Genomic DNA, 23366 nt, shown 5'->3' on the forward strand with positions numbered 1-23366 from the left:
ATTTCCTAACTGTAGACAAAACATTTTTTAGGCTCCCCCATATATCCCCATACTACCTTTAGCTTCCCTTACATTTAATAAGGGTTGCCTGTAATTGCACACCTGGATTTATTAGGTAAAAATATCACTTTCATTTTTTGGTTTTTTTGTAATAACAAGCTGTTTAAATTTAAGCAACCACAGCATACACTGAAGTAATGAAATAAGCAATGAACAATTATTAATCTATATATTTAAAAAAAAAAACATCTGTCTTCTACTTTTAAAACAGAAAAATGCACGATGACGCCGGCACACAGATTTGGTAGATATGGTTATTAGTGTGAGTAGGACAGAGCTCAAGAGTAAAATACGATACAAAATGAAGGAAAGGTGGCAGAAGCAATGGGAGGAAGAGAGGATAGGGCGATGGTTTTATAAGATCCAAAGGAAGGTGGGGGAAATGAGAAGTACAGGCGGAAACAGGAGAGAGGAGACGATTATATCTCGACTGAGATTCGGACACACAGGTTTAAATAGCACATTGTTTTTAATAGGTAAACACTGTACAGGGGAGTGACTGCAGTAGGGAACGGGAAACAATAGAACATGTTTTCTTGAATTGTCAGAGGTATGATATTGAAAGGAGACAACAGTTCAAAAAGCTGGACGATATGGACGTGAAGTTGGACTTGATTGATTTGTTTCGCACGACCTCTGTAAGTGAAAGTTATCGGGCTGTATTTTGGTTTTTAAGGCAGACCCATTTGTTCGAGAGGCTTTGAATTTATTTTTATTATTTTTATTATTTTTGTCATTTCTGTCCACACTCCACACCAGTTGGTGGCGGTACTGCACCATTTTGCTGTTTGCCAACCGCCAGTAAACCCTATACAGAAGAAGAAGAAGAAGAAGGCTCTGATTTATGCATTGATGACATCATCACCAGGCGCCAGCTGGAGGCGGAGATTGACCGTTCTCGTGCACGTTGATGTGTTGAATAGCTGCGGAAGGTTCATTTTCGGTATCAAGCTTACGGCTGGATTCAGAAGAGAAATGTCTGTCACCGAGATGTTCAGTTACATCCAGGGCTTCCTGAGCGCAGACCAGGACATCAGAGAGGTAAGCACGAACAGCACAGCGTTAGCTCACAGAGACTGCTAGCTAGCAGCTAACCAGAGCCGAAGACTTGTCGTTAAACGTTTAATGAAAATATTTAACCCTGGTAAATGGGACATTATGGTTTAGCTGCATCAGCTAATAAATTTAATTCAGGTCGATAACAGTTCGCAATAAATATCACTTTTACTGAAATCTAAATATCATCAAGCTCCAGTGTTTTTACCACGCTTGTAAAGCGTTTTCCCCCAACCAAAGTTGATTTAAAAATTAGTGAATTTAATGCGGGATAGCTTTAATTCCGAATATTGCTGATTGGTTGTGGCTGTATCGCCCTAAGACAGATTTTAAACCATTGAAAAATATACCCGGGTAAAATAGACAAAAAATAACATTGCCCATTAATAATGTAGAAAATATGAATGTACTGGTGAAGTACAGAGAAAGTCTTTGTGGATACAGAGAAAGCATGTGATAAAGAGGAACTGTGGCACCGTCAGGAATGGCAGAGAAGTATATGAGGGTGGTGTAGGACATGTATGAAGACAGCCAGACACAGGCGAGGTGTCCGGTAGGAGTGACAGATGAGTTCAAGGTGGGGCTGAGATTATAATAGGGATCTGGTCTGAGCTCCTTTTTGTTTGCAAGGGTGATGCACAGGTTGTAAGCATCTTAGGTATTCAAAGTGGCAAAGGTATATTGATTTTATTCGGACTTTAGTAGAAGCTTTAAACGCTTTGTTGTTCTTCATTCCCTCTTTTCACAGGATATTCGTAAGGTGGTTCAAACCTTGGAACAGACCGCCAGGGAAATACTAACAGTACTACAGAGTGTCCACCAACCAAGTGGATTCAAAGAAAGTGAGTGACCCGTGGAGCTGTAGATACTTGGATAAAATGATTTTTGAACCTCTGGTATGATAATCTTCTCTTTTCTCCCTTTTAGTTCCCAGCAAATGTGCGAAGGCGCGGGAGCTGTTCTGCACAGTCAGGACACAAATTGCTGAACTCAAAACAAAATTTCCTATGGAGCAGTATTATAGGTAGGAATGACTTTCTTCTCAACAATTACAGTTATCGCCATGATTATGCAACGCTAATGAGTTTTTGAATGTTTGTTATTTCGTTCATGAAACCAAAACTCGCAAAATTTTGCTGATAATGTGTTTTTAACTGTCTTGTTTTATTATCAAGTATTTTTAATTTATGTGCCTCTGGCTCCCTAAAGAAACAGGACTCACTGTGAGCAGGATATCCTTAAGAAATCAAGTGTTTTTATCTTTGTTTCTCGGCTTTCTTCTTCTCTCTTTAGGTTCCATGAACACTGGCGTTTTGTCCTGCAGCGTCTGGCTTTCTTAGCAGCGTTTGTTGTCTACCTGGAGAGCGAAACTCTTGTAAAGCGGGAAGAAGTGGCACAGATACTCGGGAGTAGGTACCACTTAATGTCATAAAGTCGAAGTCTCACTGGAGAAAGTCGGCTAATCTTTGCTTCCTCCTCTCTCTCCACCTTGTAGTCGAAGTGGTGCGAGAGAAAGGCTTCCACCTCGATGTAGAGGACTACCTGGCAGGCGTCCTGATCATGGCAAGTGAACTGGTGAGTTTACTGTTAATTGTTATGTTGCTACATGCAGTCATGTTCTATATATTAAATACATTCTAGGAATCATGAGGACAAGCACTTGATTGATTGATCATCAGCAAGTTTGAGCTCCTCTATAAAAGCAGAAGTTTTGCCAGTTTGCAGGTCTGGAGCATTCAGGTGTGTGTTTTGGGGAAGAAAGATATTATTGCAGTAATTTCTGTCCTTAAATCTGGTGGTAAGATTATTTCCAAAATGTTGTAAACAATGATTTGTTGTGTATAAGTTGACCTTAACTCACCATGCTGTTTGTCGATCCAGTCACGCTTGGCGGTAAACAGCGTCACAGCAGGAGACTACAACCGGCCCCTGCGCATCTCCAACTTCATCAACGAGCTGGACTCGGGCTTCCGCCTGCTCAACCTGAAGAACGACCCTCTGAGGAAGCGCTACGACGGCCTCAAGTACGACGTGAAGAAAATCGAAGAGGTAGTTTATGACTTGTCAATCCGCGGTCTGGCCAAGGAGCCCGAGGCCGCTGGTGAGAAGTAGAGCGGCGAGGGTGCGATTGGCAGTGGGAGAAGGAGGGCGTGGTGGCTGCCCCGCCCCCAAGCTGGGAACTCTCCATGGCTGCTGCAGATTGGAGACTTTACACCACCTGGAACATGAGAGCCAGGGATCTGCCTGAGGCCCCAGCAACCGAAGACAGACTGTGTGTGTGCGTGCTTATCGGCGTATATCTGTGCGAATGCATGTGTGAGACGTGCGTCAGGTGGATGGCAGTCTGTCGGAAAGGATGGCAGAGGCGGCGACGCCCCCCATCAGATGATTTACTATCAACGGTTTGATTTGTTGCTGGTTTTGGAAACACGTTCTCAGTCTTCTGATCCCTGTTAAACTGAGCTGGTTTTGCAGCTGTTCACTCTCTTTCGCAACAGTCAAATTTTTATTATTTCTTTACAGTGTATTGATGCTTAATTGTTTAAGATGGCTCAGAGTGAAGCGCTCCAGCCAGGCTCATTTATTCTGTCATTGTTTTTATGTGTTTACAAAGAAAAAAGAAACAAGTATTTGTGTTGTTTACCAGCATTTGATGCCCGGTGTTTCTTAGGACTCTGACTTTATTGTTTAAAAAAACAAACAAAAAATATCTAGGAGCCTCATTTATAAAGAAGATGGTCCACTCAAACTTGAGATATTAAATCTAAAATCCATAAAGAGAGTAACAACCGATTCATACATTTTTAAAGTGTTTGAACTCAGAAGGTTTTGGATTTCCATCAGTAGCATTTATAAACGAGGCTCTGGGAGAGGACGAGCCAAAGAAAAGACAAAGATGCACTTCATATGACATAAAGCTACTGTGATGAGTCAGGTATGTTCTTTGTTTTCATACAGTAAGAAACCCTTGCAGCGCAGTGCCAACGTCTCTGTGTGTAGTACAGTGTGTCCATTTGTTTTTCATGGAGAGAAACATCTTGAAGGTTTGTTTCTGTTGTGGGCGTCCATGCTTCAGTTTGCTTCGATACTTTAATGTTGCTGAATGGTGTTTTTATATGGAAAAAAAAATCACTGTTTTCCTTCTATATTGTGATTTTGTTTCAAATAAATTGATCTCAATTGTTCAGTGTGTGTTGTTGTCTTTGAAATCCTAAAGATGATGCGAATGATTCTGAGTACACACATCTACGTTATAAAAGACTTTATACAGGAAAAAACAACAATAAAGGTTGTGTTTAAAATCTTTTAATATAATGCACAATATATTACACTGAGGAAATAAAACGTCAGGTCTTTCATACACAAATGAGGAAAAGAAACTTTAATGAAACTCTGCAGGTTTAGTTTTTTCTTTTTAAATCTGAAACTGCGTCCTCCAACAGTACAGGCGTATCGGTGTGGAGCTGAGCAGCCCTGCCCTCCAAAACACAGTGATCGTGCTACTTCATAACATAACAGCATTGGTCTTATCTGGTGGTTTTGGTTTCGATGACTGGGTCGACTTTATAGTTTCAAAGTGCTGGAATCTGCTTCGGTCGACCAGAGTCCCTCTTTTACATCAAGTATGGTCAACAGTAATGACTGTGTAACAGAGTTTTTACCAGCGGTTACACTGGAGAATATACTATTACTGAATCATAATAATAAAGTGCATCAAACAAAATAAAGCTCTCTTAAATAATAAAAAAACAAAACACACCATGAGTAGTAAAAACACAAATTAGAAGAAGACACAGAGGATCAGTCGATCACATCAGCAGTCAGGGACTGTCGAAGGAATAATTATATTGCCTGTAAATGAATCTCGGTCAAGTGACGGAGAGCAGACGAGTCTATTTCAGAGGTTAATGCTACTATGACGGATTGCAAATACTTCAGTCAGTTTTCATTTAACAGTGATCAAGTACCAAGGCACAACAGCTCATCGCTAAGTCACATAACACAGCTGAAACTGCGTCACGACGAGATGGTTTGGATGCTTTTTCTTTGAGGCGTTTGTCGTCAAGGTAGCAGGCTTTTTCAACCTTAACGCCAGAGTTTCACAACAGAACCTTTTTTTTGGTCTCTCACAGCTACACAGAGGGTGGGATGGACAAGAAATGGTGGCATAACTGAATCAGTTAAAGTATTAAAGTCATAATAGATAGTCTATTAACAGAAAGTCAGTGATTCTAAGTGGTTTGTTTACTGAAAAGTGATATTCTTAAAATCTGAATATAGTGAGTCTCCTAAGAAGACTCTTAGGAGTTACTGATGCCAGACCAAATGATTGGTTGAAGAAACAACCAGCAAATCATTCAATAATACAAAAAACTGGTTGTTGATTCTCTGTTATTACATTATTACAACTGTGCAGAGGCCAGTGGTGGTCTCCACATGAGGTCCTGAAGCTGAGGTTGGAAAAACTCTGCACTTAACACACAGGTAGTGTTTGACGTCACCCGGTTTGACAGGATGTTCCAAGAAAGAGGACTGACGAGACTCTTCACAAACTGCTTTCATGGCACTTAAATATAATGACCGTAACAGAGGCGTCCTTAGCATTAGGGAAAGCTTTAGTCGTGCCCACCGACCAATCAGACTCCAGTTAAATGTGCCACATAAAACCCAACGACACAGTAAAGCAGGATTAACACCTGAACGCCAAAAGGAAAACCTCAGGAAAACGAAATGCATATACAGTAGCTACTTACTTTGAAACTGGCAGAGATTATTGCTGTTACGTGAGTTCTCACTGAAAGACGGTGACGCGTACAGGTCTGTACAGCCCGTTTTGAGAGGCTCTACTCCACTGCTTATCTGGCAGTGAAAGATTGCCCTACCGCCAATGTACAGTAGAGGGCGGCACACGGACACAATAGGGCGGTGACGACAAACGAAAACCACCGAACAAAAAGATGTGGACGACATTTCTGCCTTGAGAAATGTTCTTACGTCACACTGTGTTGTATTAAAAAACAGAAAAGAAACTAAAAAAACAAAGATGTTACAATTTTTCCCGTTGCAGTCGGTCATGTTCAGTCATGCTGTTCAACAGACACACGTTACTTACTGAAAAACACAGCTCTGCTTCTCCGAGAGCAAACAGTCTTTACAATCAAGGCCGACGAGATCGACCCAAGTTTTTTTCTTTGTTATTCATTTGGTCGTCCAACAATCTGACTTTGCTCTTGTAATGTAACAGTTTCAAATTAAATCTACATACATAATATTTTATGACAGTATGGCGCACTTACAGCTTCGTAACAAAAACAAAGTGCTTCGTCGTTTTCTTGCCCTCATGAGAGTCTGAGATTTTTTCTCTCTTCCCTTTTTATTTATTGTTATTGAATTCTAATGAGTTATGACAGCGGAGTCACTCGGAAATGCTTCCTGTTGTCGGCTGATTTTTGCAGTAGGAGGTTATTTACAGTGTAACAAAGGTGAGTGGTGGTTAGTCTCAGGACCGCGTTTGGTTCGTGTTGATCATGATGTTGGGCAAAGCGTTACGTCTTTTCCTCCAGGTGCCCAAGTCCCGAGCGTACCTCTTAATCTGGTGGAACCACTGCTGGGTGCGAGATTTGTCCGAGGCGCGGAAAACGAAAGACTCCCGCCGGATGTCAAGCACCTCGAATGTGTCCTCGCAGTCCGGATCTGTCGACACCACGCAGTTCCCCAGTCGGATGGGCTCTCTCAGCACTGTGAACTTCCCGCTGCTCTTGTCCTTGATCAGAACCAGCACTCCGTCCCGAATGCTCTCTCCGCCGCTTTCCATCTGATCCCCCCGAGCCACCAGGTCGGCGCACAGTCCCTCAACCGTCCGCTGCGTCCTCACCATCAGCAGGCTCTGGACGTTCTGGAACTTGAGAGCCTTGCTGCCCTTCTTCACCCACTGACCGTCCGCCGGCTGGGACAGCTGGAGCGGCCCCTCCATGACAAATCGCGTGTTTTCCCTCGCCCACCCCACCGTCTTCATCGACACCTCTCGCATCTCGATGTTGATGACCTCCCGGTTCTTGCGGCTGTCGCGGCGGAACGAGCGCAGGGACCAGGTGACCCCGTTGCCCTCCTGCTTGGTCTTCATGTTGATGTGCTCCAGGTGGGACTCGACCCGACTCTTGGCCTCACGGAGACGCGCGTAGTCGGGGTGGCACTCGGGAGTGACCTTAATGATGCGGCTCAACAAAAGCGGGTACTTGGTCACGCGCTGGAGGGGCGCCATAAGGAAGGAGCGCAGGTTCATACGACGCAGGGCTGTGTTGTCATTCTGAGAAACATCCAGGAAGATTCTAAAGAGAGAAGTGAGACAAGAGGACGATGAGAACGGAGACATTCTTACAGTCTGTGTATGTCTTTGGGGAAACTCTTAAAAACTTGATTAATGGAATCATAAGACAGCCTGAGTCATGGGTGAGCTGCAGTTCTGTCTAAAAATATGAATCATTGCAGCTCTGCTCTTGAAATAGAACATCTTCTGAATAAGTGATAACTCGCTGTCCTTTCCATTAAGAATTACACAGCACAGCCGTGGCAGGAACAAGAGAAAGCTCCCACAGCAATTTTGCCATCACACAGAGCCACAGGAAGACCAGTCCTTGTACTTTGTGTGTACCTTAGCAGCTCTTTTTCTTTCTCCAGTGTATTCAGCATGTTGACTGAGGTGGACTGCTGCAGACAGTAGGTCTGAAAGGCGGGCAGCATGTTGACAAACTCCAGAAAGATCTCTCCTATGTACACTGTCAGCAGATCTTCATCTCCCTGAAATCAAACCACAGGAAAGCAACGGCCTTAAAAGTCATTGTCCAAAGTGGTACGTGCAGACTTTATGCTTGGCTCTCGCCTCATCACTTCACACAAGGGTACTAATTAGTGAGCATAGCAGTTATCAGGGAGTGACAGTAATACTCCCAAAAATTATTAGTCCCAGATATACCAGCTGTTTTAAGGTAAACTTGAAACAAATGGTAACTAAGTACAGTATCATACAGAGAGCATTTTAAGACTCATGCGTCTCACTGAGAGAAGCAGAAATGAAACAGAGCTAGGAGAGACACCCTTCAACTGTGATATGAGCGTTGATATTTAGAGTTCTTCCAACAGAAGACGCTTTGCAACTTCCCTGTTTGTGGCGCATGTGCTTGAACAGCATAAATATGTAAATGACTACCTACACATAACAAATGTCAGGGATTTTGTTCATGTCTTATGTGTCTGAAAGAAAGAAATGATCAGCTGATATTTCAGAATACGCACAAACAAAATAAATAAGTAATAAAAGTACCAAAAGTGGCACATATACCGTTTTCTGATGACTCTTTAGACCATAGGTGTCAAACTCTGGCCCGCGGGCCAAATTTGGCCCGCAGCCTAATTACATTTGGCTCGCGAAGCCATACCAAATTATTATTAGAGCTGGCCTACTGGTATTATACAGCTAATATATATATTGTTTAGTATTAAGCTTTGCTTGTTCCATATTCAGTTTTTCAGCAAAACTTGTTTGAGTCCATAAGAAAAGATTCATTCTTAAATCTGGAGGAAGATTTTTTTTTCCAATAAATATTAATGTTCCAGTTTTGAATTTTGGCCCACTGTGTATTTGAGTTTGACACCCCTGCTTTAGACCTTTAGTCATTTGAAATTCAAGGTGGCCGACATTTTTTAAGAAGGCTGTTGGCTCTCCTTCTTTAAATTTCTTTTAAGAAAATTTCTTTCTTTAAAGATAAGTAGAATGATCTTAATGCTTGACCTTAAAGAAACTTATTTTAGTAATAAGAACTTTATTTATGGAGCATTTTTCAAAACCCTGTGTTACAAAGTGCTTTATGAGTCTGGAATTACTTTTTTTCTAAACAATTTGTAAACAGGGCTGTAGCAACAAAGCTTGTACTTTTGTTTCAGACACATCTCCTGGATGGACTCCTGCACTCTTCACTGTTTAACTCTCACCACTGGCTAAAGCTGGCTCAGGATCTTTCTGACCTGCTCAGAAGGTTAGCAGTTTGATCCCTGACTTCTATACTTAAAGCTTACCTGGCAAGACAATGAACTTCAAATTTCCCCTGATGCATCGACTGGAGTATTTGTGTGTGTGTGTGTGTGTGTGTATAATTAAATTGTATGTGCGAGTGTAGTGCTTTGAGATCTCAGTAGAAGCACAACAGTGCTGTATAAATATCAGTCCATCTACCTTGCGTTGTACTATATAAGGACAGAATGCAGAGGGATGATAAGTTAACTGAATTAACTTCAACTAACTCTGATTTATAAAACAGACGTTGGTGACATCATTGCTGTCAAACTTGTTGATGAGGCACTAGGTGTCTCTGTTTTGTTGTACTGTGTTATGCAGACACTAATAGGAGGGTAATAAGCTCCAAGAGCAACACCTGGGCCCAGTGAGCTGGGCTGTAAAAGCTCCCTCCCTCCTGCAGTGACCATGTGACTCCCAGGCTCGGACCAGCACAGCCACAGTGTGTGCTTCAGGTTTATTTTATTATTTGCTCTCCAGCCACCCATGCATGCTCCACACTGCTGACTTTCTGATAAACACACACACTTTTTAGTTTCATTATATTTTTGCAAGTAAATTGTAATTCCCTTCATCTTTTCTCCCTCTTGCTGCTGCAGCCAGTGAGCTGGGCTGTCAGCTAACTAATGTTACTGACTTGTTAGTGTAGTTATATTTGGCTCACAGGAAGATTGGACCAGCCAAAGGGTAAACAGTGCAGAGACACGTGTGCCAGGTTAACCGGTGATTCTAAATCAGCAGCAGGGTTTAGATGCGAGTCTGAACGATTATTTTTCACTCTTTGTTAGAGTGCCCATGGTGTACCCAACCTCTCGCCCAATGTCAACTGGGATAAGCTGTTGAAGAGGCAAATGTTTACAGTTATCAGTAGCACTAACGCTCCTTAGCTTTAATGCTAACCACTGATTTGTTATGTGTTAAGCCAAAATAAGTAAAAAGAAGACTAAAGTGCTCTGTATAGCTGAGACGATGTCCAGAATTGGTGATACTTTACTGCAGGCACTATCATCACTACACAAACAGTATACAGTCACTCATTGTTAATGTAAGCATATTCTTGAGAGCATGATTAATGGTTCCTCTCCTCTACTTGACAATAAGTGACCTTGTTTTCGTCGTCGCTGTGAGAGAAACAAACATTTTTACCTGCAATTGCTTTGAGTGTATACATGTAAATGCGTGTGCTTAAACTTGTGGTTCTGATGTTTGTACTGAATCTCTAAAGTGTACTTCTACATATATCTGAATTTGGACTCAGTAACAGTTAAAAAAAGAAACAATGGCATTTAATGACATTATAAGTGTGACCCTTAAGGTGAATTATGCAACAACAGGAGATGTTGAAATCCGTTTGTGAGCCAGAAGATGCCAACTTTGCTCATGCACAGCTGGTATTTATGTGTGTTGAGAGACAGAGAGTGTGGGTCACCTGGTCAAAGGCCTGATCGATGCTGTCCTGCAGGTGTTCGGTGAAGCGTTCATTGACATCTATCAACTCCTGAACGTTGCTGAACACCACGGCGAGCTGCTCAGCGGTCAGCAGCCCGGCACTCTGCATGGGGCAGTAAAACTCCTCTTTGATGATGCGCAGGTCCTCGCCGTAGCTCGACTCCGTGTTCAGAAACTCCAGGATGGCTTCCTTGCGTTCAATGCGCAGCTTGGAGCAACGTTCGCACATGCGCTCTCCCCGTTCTTTCGAGGCCCCGTCCCTCAGTCCACAGTCCGGACACGGTCTCTGGGCCTCCCAGGCTCTCAGAGAGGCCGACGGTCTCTTCCAGGTGCGGGACAGACCCGGCCCGATGCCGCTGTCCACTCGTTCCACGTCGGCTCCCCGGCTTCTGCGGTAACGGCGAGGCTCGTTGTCCTCTTCGTCGCGCTCATCGCTGAGGCCCACCACTCCGCTGTCTGCACTCAGGCTGCTGATGGTGCTCCAGCGGTGTTGTCCGGTTCGAGTCACGCCCAAGACTGCCTGGCGCTCCTCACCGGGAGGCTCTGAGCGACCACGAATTGCTGCGGGTGCTGGGGAGAGGGATGTGAGGATGATCAGATTCATTAGCAATCAGAATGTTTATGGATTTACCCTCCAGTTTTTGTCAATCAAATAAACGCAGGTTTCTGGGAAAAGGCCAGCAAGGTCATCATTAACATATGTCGTATTGATGGACTTCCTTTGCCCAGCACTAGTGTAATGGGTCTTCAACTGACAGGGAACATAAGCGGGTAGTTTGTGTGTGTGTGTTTGGTGGGAGGACTTGAGGACAGGGTCCAACGGCCATAATGTTCAGTGACAAGCAAGACTCCAAGTTGCATAAGGGATGTAAAAACAGAACAAATGTATTTCTTAAAAGCCTTTTTTTCTTTTTTAAAAAAAGAAAAATGGGATGGGATGTCAAATGCCAGGCTCAGCTGGAGGCTCATTCACAATTTATTTGGATTCACCTCATGGTGAGGTCAGAGGTGTAATGAGGACAAAGAGTTCTGTAAAGGTGCTGGCATTTGTTCACAGGAAGGAAGCATCAAGTCAAATCCCATCACACAGTGATGGGGTCAGTGCCATACACCATAGGAATATGTGCAATGTTTATATGTTGAGACTGTATACAAAGATAGATGACCTGAAAGTCCCCCAAAAACAAAGCCAAAACATCTCAATCACCTCTTTGTAGATGGATGAACCCCACCTGCTCCATGCTAGCAGACAGGAAATAGGCCTAAATACAAACCATCCAGCTTTGTAGGCGACTGTCACTGAAATCAACTGAGTTTACACATGAGGAGTCGTCAATGAGATGGCAAATAACTGAGAGAAACTGAGGGCTTAAATAGACTGGATAATAAGGAAGAGTTGAAACAGGTGAGAAAACATCTGGAATAAATCTAACTAATGACACAGAGGAAGTAGAACTAAACACAACGCACAGGACAAAAGACTAAAAGAATAAAACAGGAAACAGGCACAGGGAAACGAAACAATAGCAAAAGGTCCAAATTGACAACACTGGGTCAAGGATCCAGGTACCCTGACAGAGACAGCTGTAGTGGACATCACAGGCTCTGATTGCAGGTACGTCTCTAATAACCCCAAAATACACCAATCAGCAGTATTCTTTATAACTTTTGGTACAAAATCAAAGCTGAGAAAAGTGGCTACAATATACTGAAGTTCATTCACACTGTAAGGTTACCTACATAGCTTTAAAAAAAAGTTGAGAGGCCCTTTTCCCCAAATTTAAAGTGCTGTTGCCAGTTTTCTAACTAATCATAAGATAATGTTACCTGCCATTGTGCAGTTACACTCAACAACCCACAGCAGTTGAGATGTACATGATTTCTAAAAATCATTTCAAAAACACAGAACATGGACAAGATTTTAATGTCAAAGGTATTATATCTCTTAAAAGTCAAAGTGATACAGAATCCAGAAAGCTTTACTGACATGTAGGCTTCCAGCAGCCTACATGTTAAATAGCTACCTGCCCCCTGAGTTATGTTTTATTTCATTCATTAGGGTCATTCGACTCGAGCTTGGAAATATTTGTGTGGAAGCAAAGTAGAGGCAATAAATGTAAGTGTTTTACCAGTTGTGAAGAATCTCTATTTTGGTGACATTCATTAAAAATGACCTTAGTGATGTTGGCTGGAAAGTTGGATTCAAGGATGAAGGAAGCATCACGTTGATTAGTGTGTGGCTCCTGTTTGCTGAGGTAGATATTTGAGCAACACACACATATTCTTAATAGTTGCATTTTTGTTACAACCCAAACACTTCCAACCAGATTTGACGCATGGACATCCTTTGATGGAAGTTCACCAGTCTGTGTCGTTTCAGCTGCAGTGACACTGAATTTTTTGTTGAAGTCGTCCTTATTTGTGGGATTTTCTTTATCCAAAGTAGCTCCATTTAATTTAACTAAAACCTCAGCGGATTACACACTTAAAGAGGAAGAAGAAGGAACACGATGTGGCACACCTGTTATGCACTTACCACTGTCTCTGTCTCTATCGCGATCTCGACGGTGGCCGTGGAGTCGAGCGGCGGCGGCAATCTTCATCTCCAGCTGCTTGCGCTTGGAGGCGTCGGCCGGCATGGGGTCACTGTAGTGGGGTCGCAGGCGGCACTCACGCTGCGCTCTCACCGTCTCAGCCAGCTCATAGGCTGCGTCCGAGCTGGAGCGCCTGCAGCCCAGACTAGCGTGCTGCCAGTTGGAAAGACACGTGTGTCAATCAAATGGTCGTGTTGCTATAGCAACAGGTGAAAGAGGGCAAAGCTCTCTGAGGTACTAAAGGAGGCAATGACAACAAGACTGAAATTCCAGCTTGCGTGTTTCTGCGTGTGTGTGCCTGTGAGAGCAGTTACCATGCACAGTGTCACCATCTTCACTGGCATGACATCATTACATAACAAATTTTGGTTATCGCTCTGATCCCGGCTTGTAGCACTGACAAGAATCCAAATTTCACAGTCAGTCGCAGCACTAATCGTCTTCCAAGTCTCGTAAAAAGGCTGTAAATTCAGCGAGGCCACGCTTTGAAAATTCTGCTCTTATCGCAACTTCAAACCACCCAGCCTTGAAGATGAGAGATATCCTCCAGATGACAAATTCTTTAGAGGTTAAAGCAAGGAATTCCCCAAACACTGCAGCATTCAGCATGGACAAACACTCCTCGAGTGATCTCTGAAATTCTTTTAGGGTCTCTCAAGCCCCTGAGAATCAACCTGAGATATAAAGTTCAAAGGTCATACCTATAGCATCTTCCTCATCACCCCAAAGGCATCGTCAGCATCCCCTATAACGTCCATATAATGGCTTTAAATTGCCCATTATCTTCCTAACCGTAGACACGAATAGAGCAACTAAATATGACTGAAAGGTGCAAGACTTCCATCGCTTCACACAGCTCGCAGCTATTGGATAAAATGAAGGAGAATAATTCATATTCTACTAAATTATCTAATAACACCCGTTTGTCTGGTAAATGCAGAGGCTGTTAATTTAAAATAAAAGAAGGCAAGAAAGAAGCAAACGCACCTCGACATCTGTTGTCTAAGCTACCTAACAGCTGCTGCAACATGCAAGCGAGGTATGACTCCATGTCAGTCCGGCTCTTCTGTTCTGGTCTGCAGATGCAGAGAGGAGCATGATGCTAGCTGCAGCTGAGCCTGGTGTCAAGCTGCAGCCAGCCAGCCAGCAGAGAGAGAGAGGAGGCACGCAGAGAGCAGGAATGGAGCGCTCAGTTACCAGCAGCAGCTCACTGCTGGAGGGGTGCTTAATCCTCCTTTTTTTTTTCTTTTACTGCATCCTCAGTCGTTGAGCTGTAGCAGGAAGACAGACCGCTGCATGCTTGTTCTCAGCAAATACCTCTGCATCAGTATATGTGAGGGATGTGCATGTGTGCGTGTCGCAGTCCCCTTGCTTGTCCCAGTCACCGATGAATATCAATAGATCAGCGCGTTTCTGCACACTGCGAGGCAACGGCAGAAAGCAGAAGCAACCTAAGGAGCGCACGGGGAACGCTGTTAAGACATGAAAAACAAAAAAAGAGAGAGAGAAAGAATCCTTACGCATTCTCCTGCTTCCTCTCTTCCTCCTTCTCCTGCAGGTGCTTCTTCGCCAGCCTTGGCTCCGCAGGCCGTTGCCGACGTTGCCATGGCAACGGCGGAGGGCTGACAGTCGGCCGAGGGGGCGGTGATGTCACAGCCTCCGTCCCGGTCACCTGACAGCCTGACGGGGGTCTCGGCGGAGATCTCTGCACTGCAGCTGGTGAAGAGAGGAGGGAGATGGACGTAGAGAGGAGGGGCGGGAGAGAGATGGGTGAAGAGAAGGGTGGGAGATTGGGAGGGTGGGGAGGGTGAAAGGGAAGGAATAGAAAGCAAAAGGATAAGGGGGATAGAAGAAAAAGAGGAGGGAACAAGACGTGTGGGAAAGGTATTGAATGAAGGAAGAGGGGGAAATTATAATTCTGGCAGAGCCCTCTTCTGCTTACAGCATCTTTGTCATTCATTACTCCTCAGTCTTCCTTCTCCAGCTCACATGCCTTTCTTCTTCCTGCTATGTCTTCTCCACCACCCACCCAACCACCACCTCCTCCTTTACCCACCCAGACTTCCAAATCAATCCCTCTCCTCTTTTTGTGGCCACCAAAGCCCACCCGCCAACCCTAAGCTCCTCCTCAGGAGCACAGTAATTAGGCCCACCAGCAGACATTAACACCTGAACCCCACGGACCACGGGGACAATGCCTTTTCGCGGCCACGCACAAACACGTGGAGGCATTATAGTTTTCTTTCATTCCTTTGTCTGACAACTGGGGATTCGTTCTTGCTGCACACAGACAGCATGAGATCTGTGACATCCCAAAAAAGCACACAGTGACAAACTGCTGCACAGGAATTTCACTACACTGGAAATTGCATATCCTTGAACACACAAACCACAAATACATGCCTGTGGGGACTTATACGAGCATTTGTAATAGCAGAAAACAAACAGACCAAAGCAAATACAAATCCACCACAAGATGTGCACCTTAAAAGTGGCCAGGGATCGTTGTTGTGATTCACTTAACGCATCAGTGAATGAGTACAATGAGTTTATTAGAGCTCGTTTACACTGAGTTTATTAGGGGACATTTACTCTACGGCCGAGCCATGCAGTAAATGTGCCCTACTCGGAGAATGGACTAAAACAACTTAAAAGCTAATTATACACAGGCGGCACAAAAGTGCCCTCCAAAAGTCGCTATAAAATCTAATGCTGAACTGCACAACTTTACGCCAGCACAAGAAGTCTGCACGTTTATGTGGTCAACCTTTTAACCTTTATAAAGGCTTAACATTCGGACTGGTAGCTGGTAGCTATCTGCAAGCTTCATAACTGGACCCACTTGTAGTTTCGGTTCCTTGTGAAACATTTTTAATATTATTATCTGACAAATAACTTTGTTTCCTGTGTGGTTAATTTTTCTAACAGTTTGTTCAAGATTAAATTTTAGTAATATTTGAATGTGCTAGCACTGATTAGCAAGTATCTGTGTCTGTCCGATACTGTCTTTGCATGCTACTTGCTAACCTAGCTAGCAAGCTAGTTAGCTGACTAGCACTTTCTCCAAATATGGTCATTTCTGGCTCAACAAAACCATCACACTGAGGCTTGGAAACAGAACTTCACAAACCAACAGGTACTTTCCTCTTTTATATACAGTCTATGTTCATTCCTGGCCTACCCTGTTTATTCCGTCCCTCTCTCTAAGTCCTTTGTGATTTCGTGAAGTCATTTAAATGAAGTGTTAATAATACAGGAAATGTTGATTTGTGGTGTTTTACATTTTGTTTATGCCATTAACTTCAGGAGAAAGAACCAACTGCTATGCTGTATATTGATTTTGTTTTTTCAGCACTGTTAAACTTCACGGTCCAGTAGCCACGTGTGGATACTACCATATTACTGCAATCATTGTAAAAAAAAATGTTGTGACATCAGTTTGACATATTTTTATATATATTTTACTCAAAATAAAGGTGTTTGTGATTTTTTTTTATTAGCTACGCGAGCTTAATTGCCCCAGGGATCACAACCCATAACGGAGTCTCGATGATGTCTGGGCCCTCACAGGGAAAGACAGGCTGTAAATTCCTGATATACTGACTTTCTTCACAAAGGCGTGTATTTGACAAGAACAGAGGATGGTTAGTCTCAAGAATTTGACCCAAGAGTTTAGTAAAACTGGCTCGAGCTTTACTGTAATGTTGAGTGAAATGTCTTCTCCATTGTGTTTTAGTAACAACAACAAAGCATCAATCAGCCACAACATTAAAACATTAACTGGTAGAATAAATAAGATTGATTATGTCGTTATACGGCAGTTTTCCTTTGGGAATCTCTGAGAAAGCTCTACACTGACCCGTCTTTTAATCTTCCCAGACTTAAACCTCTTTGAGTTTTAGGTCTGGGAAGCACAGGCTTGTTCTACACCCTGCAACCCACATCGACCAAAAAATCCCTGCCAAGGTCCTTCGACACCACAAACAGCCCAACAGTGTCTGAAAACCAACTGGTCACAAGTGAGACCCACACAGTAGGTATATCAGTGATAGCCACTACTAAACTTACATAAATAGAGTAGTCATAGTATGTATTCATTCAGCTTGTGAATGCTTCATTACTTGTTTGTTTAATCCATACATTGATGGAAAATGGTAGAAAAAAATAACTCAAAGATATTAATACGGCAAATAACCAATAGAAAAATAAGAAATTCATTGGTGTTCTCGGGGCCCAGAACCAGTCGATTCATTGTTTCAGCACCAGCTCTGCTATTAAATTTCCTTTGGCTTCTCTTCAGCGTGTGTGTGCTGACTTAACACGAGGTCTTATTACTCTAATGGTTCTTACATAACAGTGTCTTTCTGAGTTCTGTCCCTCCCAAAGCAGTTAAACTGCTGAGCCCTTTCTGGACAACGTCCTTCATATGCTGCGTGGCAGCTACGTGCGCTTCAGCTCAACTACTTTCTTCTTTGCAGATTAAATTGCATGAAACTCTGGCAACCTGCACGTTGTTTCTCAAGAAACACCAGCACAGCAGATGAAGATGTCCAAATCAAAGCGTGGCAAAAAGCCCAATACAATTAATCCCCCGGCTCTGAAGCATCCGATCGCTTTCCCGTTGAACAAACTGTCATTAAAATGCATTTCTATCACAGTATTAGCTGTCACACTCTGGATGATGCATGGGATCCAATAACCTGTAGTTTAATTTATCAAGAAACAGCTGCATGTGATAGATCAGCACTCAACACTGCACGGCGTGACACCAAAATTAGCCTGGCTGTCACCTTCACTGATCCATCTATCTCTCAAATTAATTCATTTTGAATCTGATTGGGCGAGTGCGATCAATTGAGACGAATACACAGAAAATAGATATAAATAAAAATAAAATCTCATACACGCCTTCTTCTTGACGTCTCTATATAACACTATTACTGCAGAGTGCAATTAACTCAGTGGTGCAGCTTTATGCTTCAGCCTATGAAAAAACGCTCCCAGGTGTAATAATATGAATATTACTGTAATAGCGCAGCTAAAACACAACGCCCTGCACACCTAAACAAAGAGACTCGCGACGGACGTCAGATACCTCGGGGTGCAGCGATCACACAGCATACTGTCATGTTTAATTAACTAATAAATGTCCAAGTATTAAAACATTCACAGAGCCTCGGGCTGTATTTAAATCTCAGGAGAGTGCGGGGTGTGTTGCATTATGGGTGCTTTTTTTGTACATAAAAGAAGAATCCGCTCCGGATGCTGGAGATGTGAACGGGCTTTACGAGCACTGTAATACTGCTGACAGCATCAGCTGAGTAATTGATTAGTGGACCGGGAGACAGTGAAATAGCTCTGCAACTGCTGGACTGACTGTCGGGAAATTTTGCAGGGACATTCAAACTGTTTCCTTTACTGTCACTGTGATTTTTGGGTTTTATTCAAAGCGTTCAGAATTTTTTAGGAAAGAATGCCACAAAATTTTGTTGCAAAAACCAACGTCTCTCACTTGCCTCATCTCTTCATGCTTCGTATAGCCCCATGGTCAGGTCAACGTCTCCCTAAAAGTTTGTTTAAAGAGTCTCAGATTCTCAGATTCAGCTGTTCTTTGTGTTTAGCAGTATTAAGCAAATATTCAACTAAAACCAAAAATGGATGTGAAAAACAATGCATACATAACTAAAATACATTTCAATTAAAGAGGAAATATCCTTAATTTTTGGTATTTGTTAGTTTGGCGAAATTTGTTATCACAACCTCCCCGATGAGGCTCTGATCGACGAGTTTATTGAGACTCTGGATGTCTGCAAGACTGTGAGTCAACTGCTTTCAAAAAGTTCTGCTTATATTATAATATTTATACTAATTTAACTTAAAACTTGTCTCTCGCATTGGTCATAAATACAATCATAATTCAAAAGACTCAAACTAACAAAGAATAACTATAATAGCTGTAATGCTCACAACCAGTGCGACCAAATGCAGGTCCACTGAGCTGCTAGCTAATACTGGTCTTGTTATAAAGATTAAAGGAAAAGAAACAAGCCTGCTGAAGGCATCACTTGGAGCATCTTTCACGCTTTTATAGTCTATAAAGCCTGATCGTAAAAATAAAGTAAAATAACTGTTAGTTGCAGCCTTAGACTACAGCTCTGCTCTCTTACATACTGAACATATTCTGTATCTATACAATCGCACACACGCAGCAGATATTTTTCTGCTGCCTTCATGCAGTCATCCATCATTCTTTCTAGCAGTGCAGACAAAGGAGCGACAGTGAGCGGAGAGTCCAGACTGGCAGGGAAAGATACCGTCTATCTCTCATTTAGCAAAACCAGGCAGTTGGGGGGTGGGGGGGAGTTTATATTTCTCAACTGACCTTATCAAGCAGCTCTTTGTTCGGGGTCTAATATTTACACTGCAAGAAGACCTAAATGGGTGCCCAGTGCTGTAAAACACACCCTACCCTTGTTTGTCCTTGATCAGAATGAACCACAGTGGAGTGAAGCCTGCATTTATTTAGCCAACAGATGACACTGAGAGAGGAGAACCAGGGAAACAACAAGTCTGCGTCCTCCAGTCTGTCACTGCCTCCTCATGCCAGGCTCCCGCCCACAGTCTCGTCTGCAGAGCCAACCCTGTTAGCTCCGACAGCTGTTATCACAATAACTGAGATAAATCAATAACACAACAGCACGTGCGGGCTTAAACAGATGGACGGGCATACACTGATACAACGCTGGAAGTGTACCTGCATATACTTTACAGATAAACACTTCAGCGGTTGTAAGCCCCTACAAGGATCGGATAATGTATATTGTGAGATTTAATTTCTCCATTAGAAAGATTTAACTGGATTTTAAAAGAATGTGCTTATTTGTAAGCACCACTGTATGTACAAAATACACTTTGCTGTACTAGTACTGCAAGTTAAGAGTTAATCATAAACCTGTTCCTTGAGCCCAAAGGTCTTGTGTGTGAATGTGTGTGTGAATGGGTGGATGACTGGATATGTAAAGCGCTTTGGGGTCCTTAGGGACTAGTAAAGTGCTATATAAATACAGGCCATTTACCATTTACCATTTGATCTCTAATAAATAAGGATATATTCTAGATACATTATGTATCTTTGGTTGTGATGGAGCCAATATGTGTGCAGGTGCATGCCAGACAAATAGGGAACAACTCCATAGTCATGGTTGTTCCCACCACTATTATGCAATATTATGTATTTTAACCTATAGACAACATGTTAAGTTTAACTTTACAACAACTAACACATACACAGCACTCCTCTCTCTCCTGCCACGCCTCTTCCACTAACCTCTTCTTGATCAGGTCAAGTGCAGAGCCAATGAGACCATCCTTCATCTTATAGATCTTGGCTCCATAGCTAGACAGTTCGGTCCCGTCCAGCAGAAGAGCAGGGCAGCAGCTGGAGGGTCGTTCCCACTTCTCCCTGCTGGGCGGAAAGGGAACTGACCCAGCAGGTTCCAGACTGCTCCTCCTACGCTTGGCACTCCCATCATCCCCTCCTACGTTGCTGGCCTTTTCCTGGGCCGAGCCACCCTGGGGCGGCAGGGGTGAACGTGGAGAGGGCCCCGTGCGGATGGGAGAGTACGTGCTGGTGTCAGAGATGGAGGAGGGAGCGGGAGCTGCAGTGCCGTTAGCATTCACAGTGTTGAATGTACGTTTCTCTGAGGACGTGATGGCCTCGGGATTTTCTCTCTGCTTTTCGAAATGAGGGTCTGAAAGGATTATCACACCATCTGATGCTCCTAGGTCTTGCTGAAGGTCAGCTACAGGTTTTTCAGATGGTGTAGCATCCACTGTGGACTCAAGGTTCTGCTTCCTCTCCATCTGCCGCATCCTCTTAAACTCCTCAAAAGTAGGTATATGCAAGCGTCCCAAAGGAGGTCTTCGAGGCTCTAATGTAGAGTCTGATCTGCTTCTGTTACCTGAAATACTGTCTGTTGTGTAGGATGTCTTAACTGCCTGCTGGGTGGATGGGGCGCTGTGGAGAGCCAGGTTGGGGCTACTATTCTGCCGACGGAGCTGTAAACGCCTCAAGACCTCCTGTTTTATCTCCTCTGGGCTGGTGATGCGCATTGTAGTGGGCGGCCTGGAAACAGGACCTGTTGACTTCCCGTGATACACACTCTCCCGTTCCATGGGTACAGCGCACGGGGACACCGTAGGACGCAGTGGGAGGGGCTTCAGAGGCTCAACAGCTGACCTTGCACTCTGAAGGCGGAGTTTCTCTCTTAGGCCCTTCCTCGCATCCCATTCATCCACACCACTTGGAAACAGCAACTGAGGGAAGAGTGGCAGGTCCTTCCTGGGCAGTCCGGGTCGAGGGTAAAACGCCAGGCTTTCTGGGTTGGGTGCCAGCCCATGGGAGCTGTCTGGAGACCCATCATACCAGTGGCTAGTGGAGGTGTAGCGTAAGATAAACTCACTGTCCACGCTCCTGTAGGGAGCACTGCTGAGTGAGCACAGACCAGAATCTGCCAGAGTGTTCCAGTTTAAGTTCTCCATACTCCTGTAAGGCCTGCTGCCATTGCTTCCAGTATGAATGCAGGCTGCTCCCTGACCTGGCTCCATCCCCAGACCGCCCTGTTGGCCGGAACAGTACCTGAGCCCCAAGTTTGTAAGCAAGGTGCTGCTGTTACACCGGGCCATGAGGGGAAAAGGTGGACCATGAAACCCTGGATAGTGAGGGACGCTGGTTCTGTGCCGGGGGAAGGAGGACAGTGGGTCAGGAGACAAGGGGAGGTTGGCGATGCAGGGCTCCACGTCCATGACGAGGTCGAGCGGAGAGGTGCAGCCAGCAGGGGAGCCGGCAGAGGCCGCGACGGAGGAGGTAGAGGGGTAGTCACATGGCGGGGGAGGCTTCACGTCTGGCATGGCTCGGGGCAGAGCGAGCGGCCCTCAGACGTGCAGTGAGCTGGTACAGAGATCCACAGCCTGCAGCAATGAAGACGAGAAAGGACAGAATGTCTTTATTCATGGACCCAAGCAAGAAATTGACAAAATGACTTCACATCTTGGAACATTAGCTCACAGCCTCAAACGTGAATTTCATTACTTTAGATGTTTCCTCTATCATAACACAGCTCAAAATTGAAACATTACTCTTCAGTGTAGATTGTACAATGACCTTTTAGTACAGATCAGTCTTCTTCAGCCACATTGGCGACTACACAGACCACATGTACTGGATGACCACAACTCTGGACACAGAGACAGTGTCTCTGAAGCCTGGTTCGTTCACCAGAGTAATCACATTTATATCATACAAATGGCGTTCTATCTGCCCCCTTGGGATATTTCTTTTTTTTCCTTTCTCTGCGGCAAGAATAATAATAGAGGGATTATTGCCTGGCTTTTCGGCTATTAAAACATGAGATTGAGAGACAGATAGTGGAGGATAGTGAAAAAAAATGAGAGAACCCTAGTAGATGAGACAAAGATGAGACAGATGAATAGGAAATGAGTGTGATGTTAAGAGAAAGCAGTAAGCTGAGGGGACAGTAATGAAGATAACTGCCTGGCAGTCCACTGGCGGATGGTTCTGCTTTTTTCCTTCAGACTAACCAGACAGTATAGCTGCAGATTAGCAGCCAAGACAGTTGGCAAGATGGCACCGGGTGTACTGTGGCTCTGTCGCTCTCTTTAATGAGTACAAATAGCAAGTTCACCGCCCAATACAAATTCTCATTCTCCATATCTCACATCGGGTCTACATCACAGTGAGTAGCGCAGGGTCATGGCTGTGATTATGACTATGGTTATGAAACAAGGACTCAGAGGGCTCATCCCTGATGCATTATGTGAATAATAAAATCCAAATCATCTCCAGACTCAGATGCTCTCAAATGCTAAAGCACGAACAGGCCGCCACGCTTCTCCGAGGCTTCGCGGTAATAAGTAAATTGCCATTCCTTACATGGTTAGAGGTAAGCAGCCCTGCGATCCGAGTTAATCAGTGGGCGGTTTCCCTCGGATTTTATTTGTTGGCTGCTAATTAGATGAACATGCTCAAAAAAACAGAAAAAAAGCACGAATCTGTTTTTATAAAACGAATCCTTGTAGCAGCAGAGTCTGAAAGACACACATTCACAAAAACATAA

At 43.9% G+C, this 23366-nt stretch overlaps 2 protein-coding genes across 2 annotated transcripts; one reads left to right on the plus strand and one right to left on the minus strand.

Moving 5' to 3' along the window:
• Positions 1 to 912: 912 nt before the first annotated feature.
• On the plus strand, positions 913 to 4219 carry tsn (translin). Its single transcript, XM_085374637.1, has 6 exons — positions 913 to 1101; positions 1865 to 1958; positions 2044 to 2140; positions 2410 to 2525; positions 2612 to 2691; positions 2998 to 4219. The coding sequence occupies exons 1-6, from the start codon at positions 913 to 915 to the stop codon at positions 3226 to 3228; spliced, it is 807 nt and encodes a 268-aa protein (XP_085230763.1). The 3' UTR covers positions 3229 to 4219.
• A 2397-nt stretch (positions 4220 to 6616) lies between these two features.
• On the minus strand, positions 6617 to 22140 carry arhgef49 (Rho guanine nucleotide exchange factor 49). The gene is made up of 6 exons (XM_085374965.1): positions 20558 to 22140; positions 14751 to 14946; positions 13173 to 13383; positions 10617 to 11206; positions 7769 to 7914; positions 6617 to 7445 (listed from the first exon to the last, which is right to left on the minus strand). Exons 1-6 carry the CDS (start codon positions 22138 to 22140, stop codon positions 6617 to 6619), a joined length of 3555 nt encoding a protein of 1184 aa, XP_085231091.1.
• Between the last annotated feature and the right edge of the window lie 1226 nt (positions 22141 to 23366).

The sequence above is a fragment of the Diplotaxodon limnothrissa genome, linkage group LG16, assembly GCF_057381915.1.
Source record: "Diplotaxodon limnothrissa isolate DT_005_m linkage group LG16, D_limnothrissa_male_GT1.1, whole genome shotgun sequence".
NCBI lineage: Eukaryota > Metazoa > Chordata > Actinopteri > Cichliformes > Cichlidae > Diplotaxodon > Diplotaxodon limnothrissa.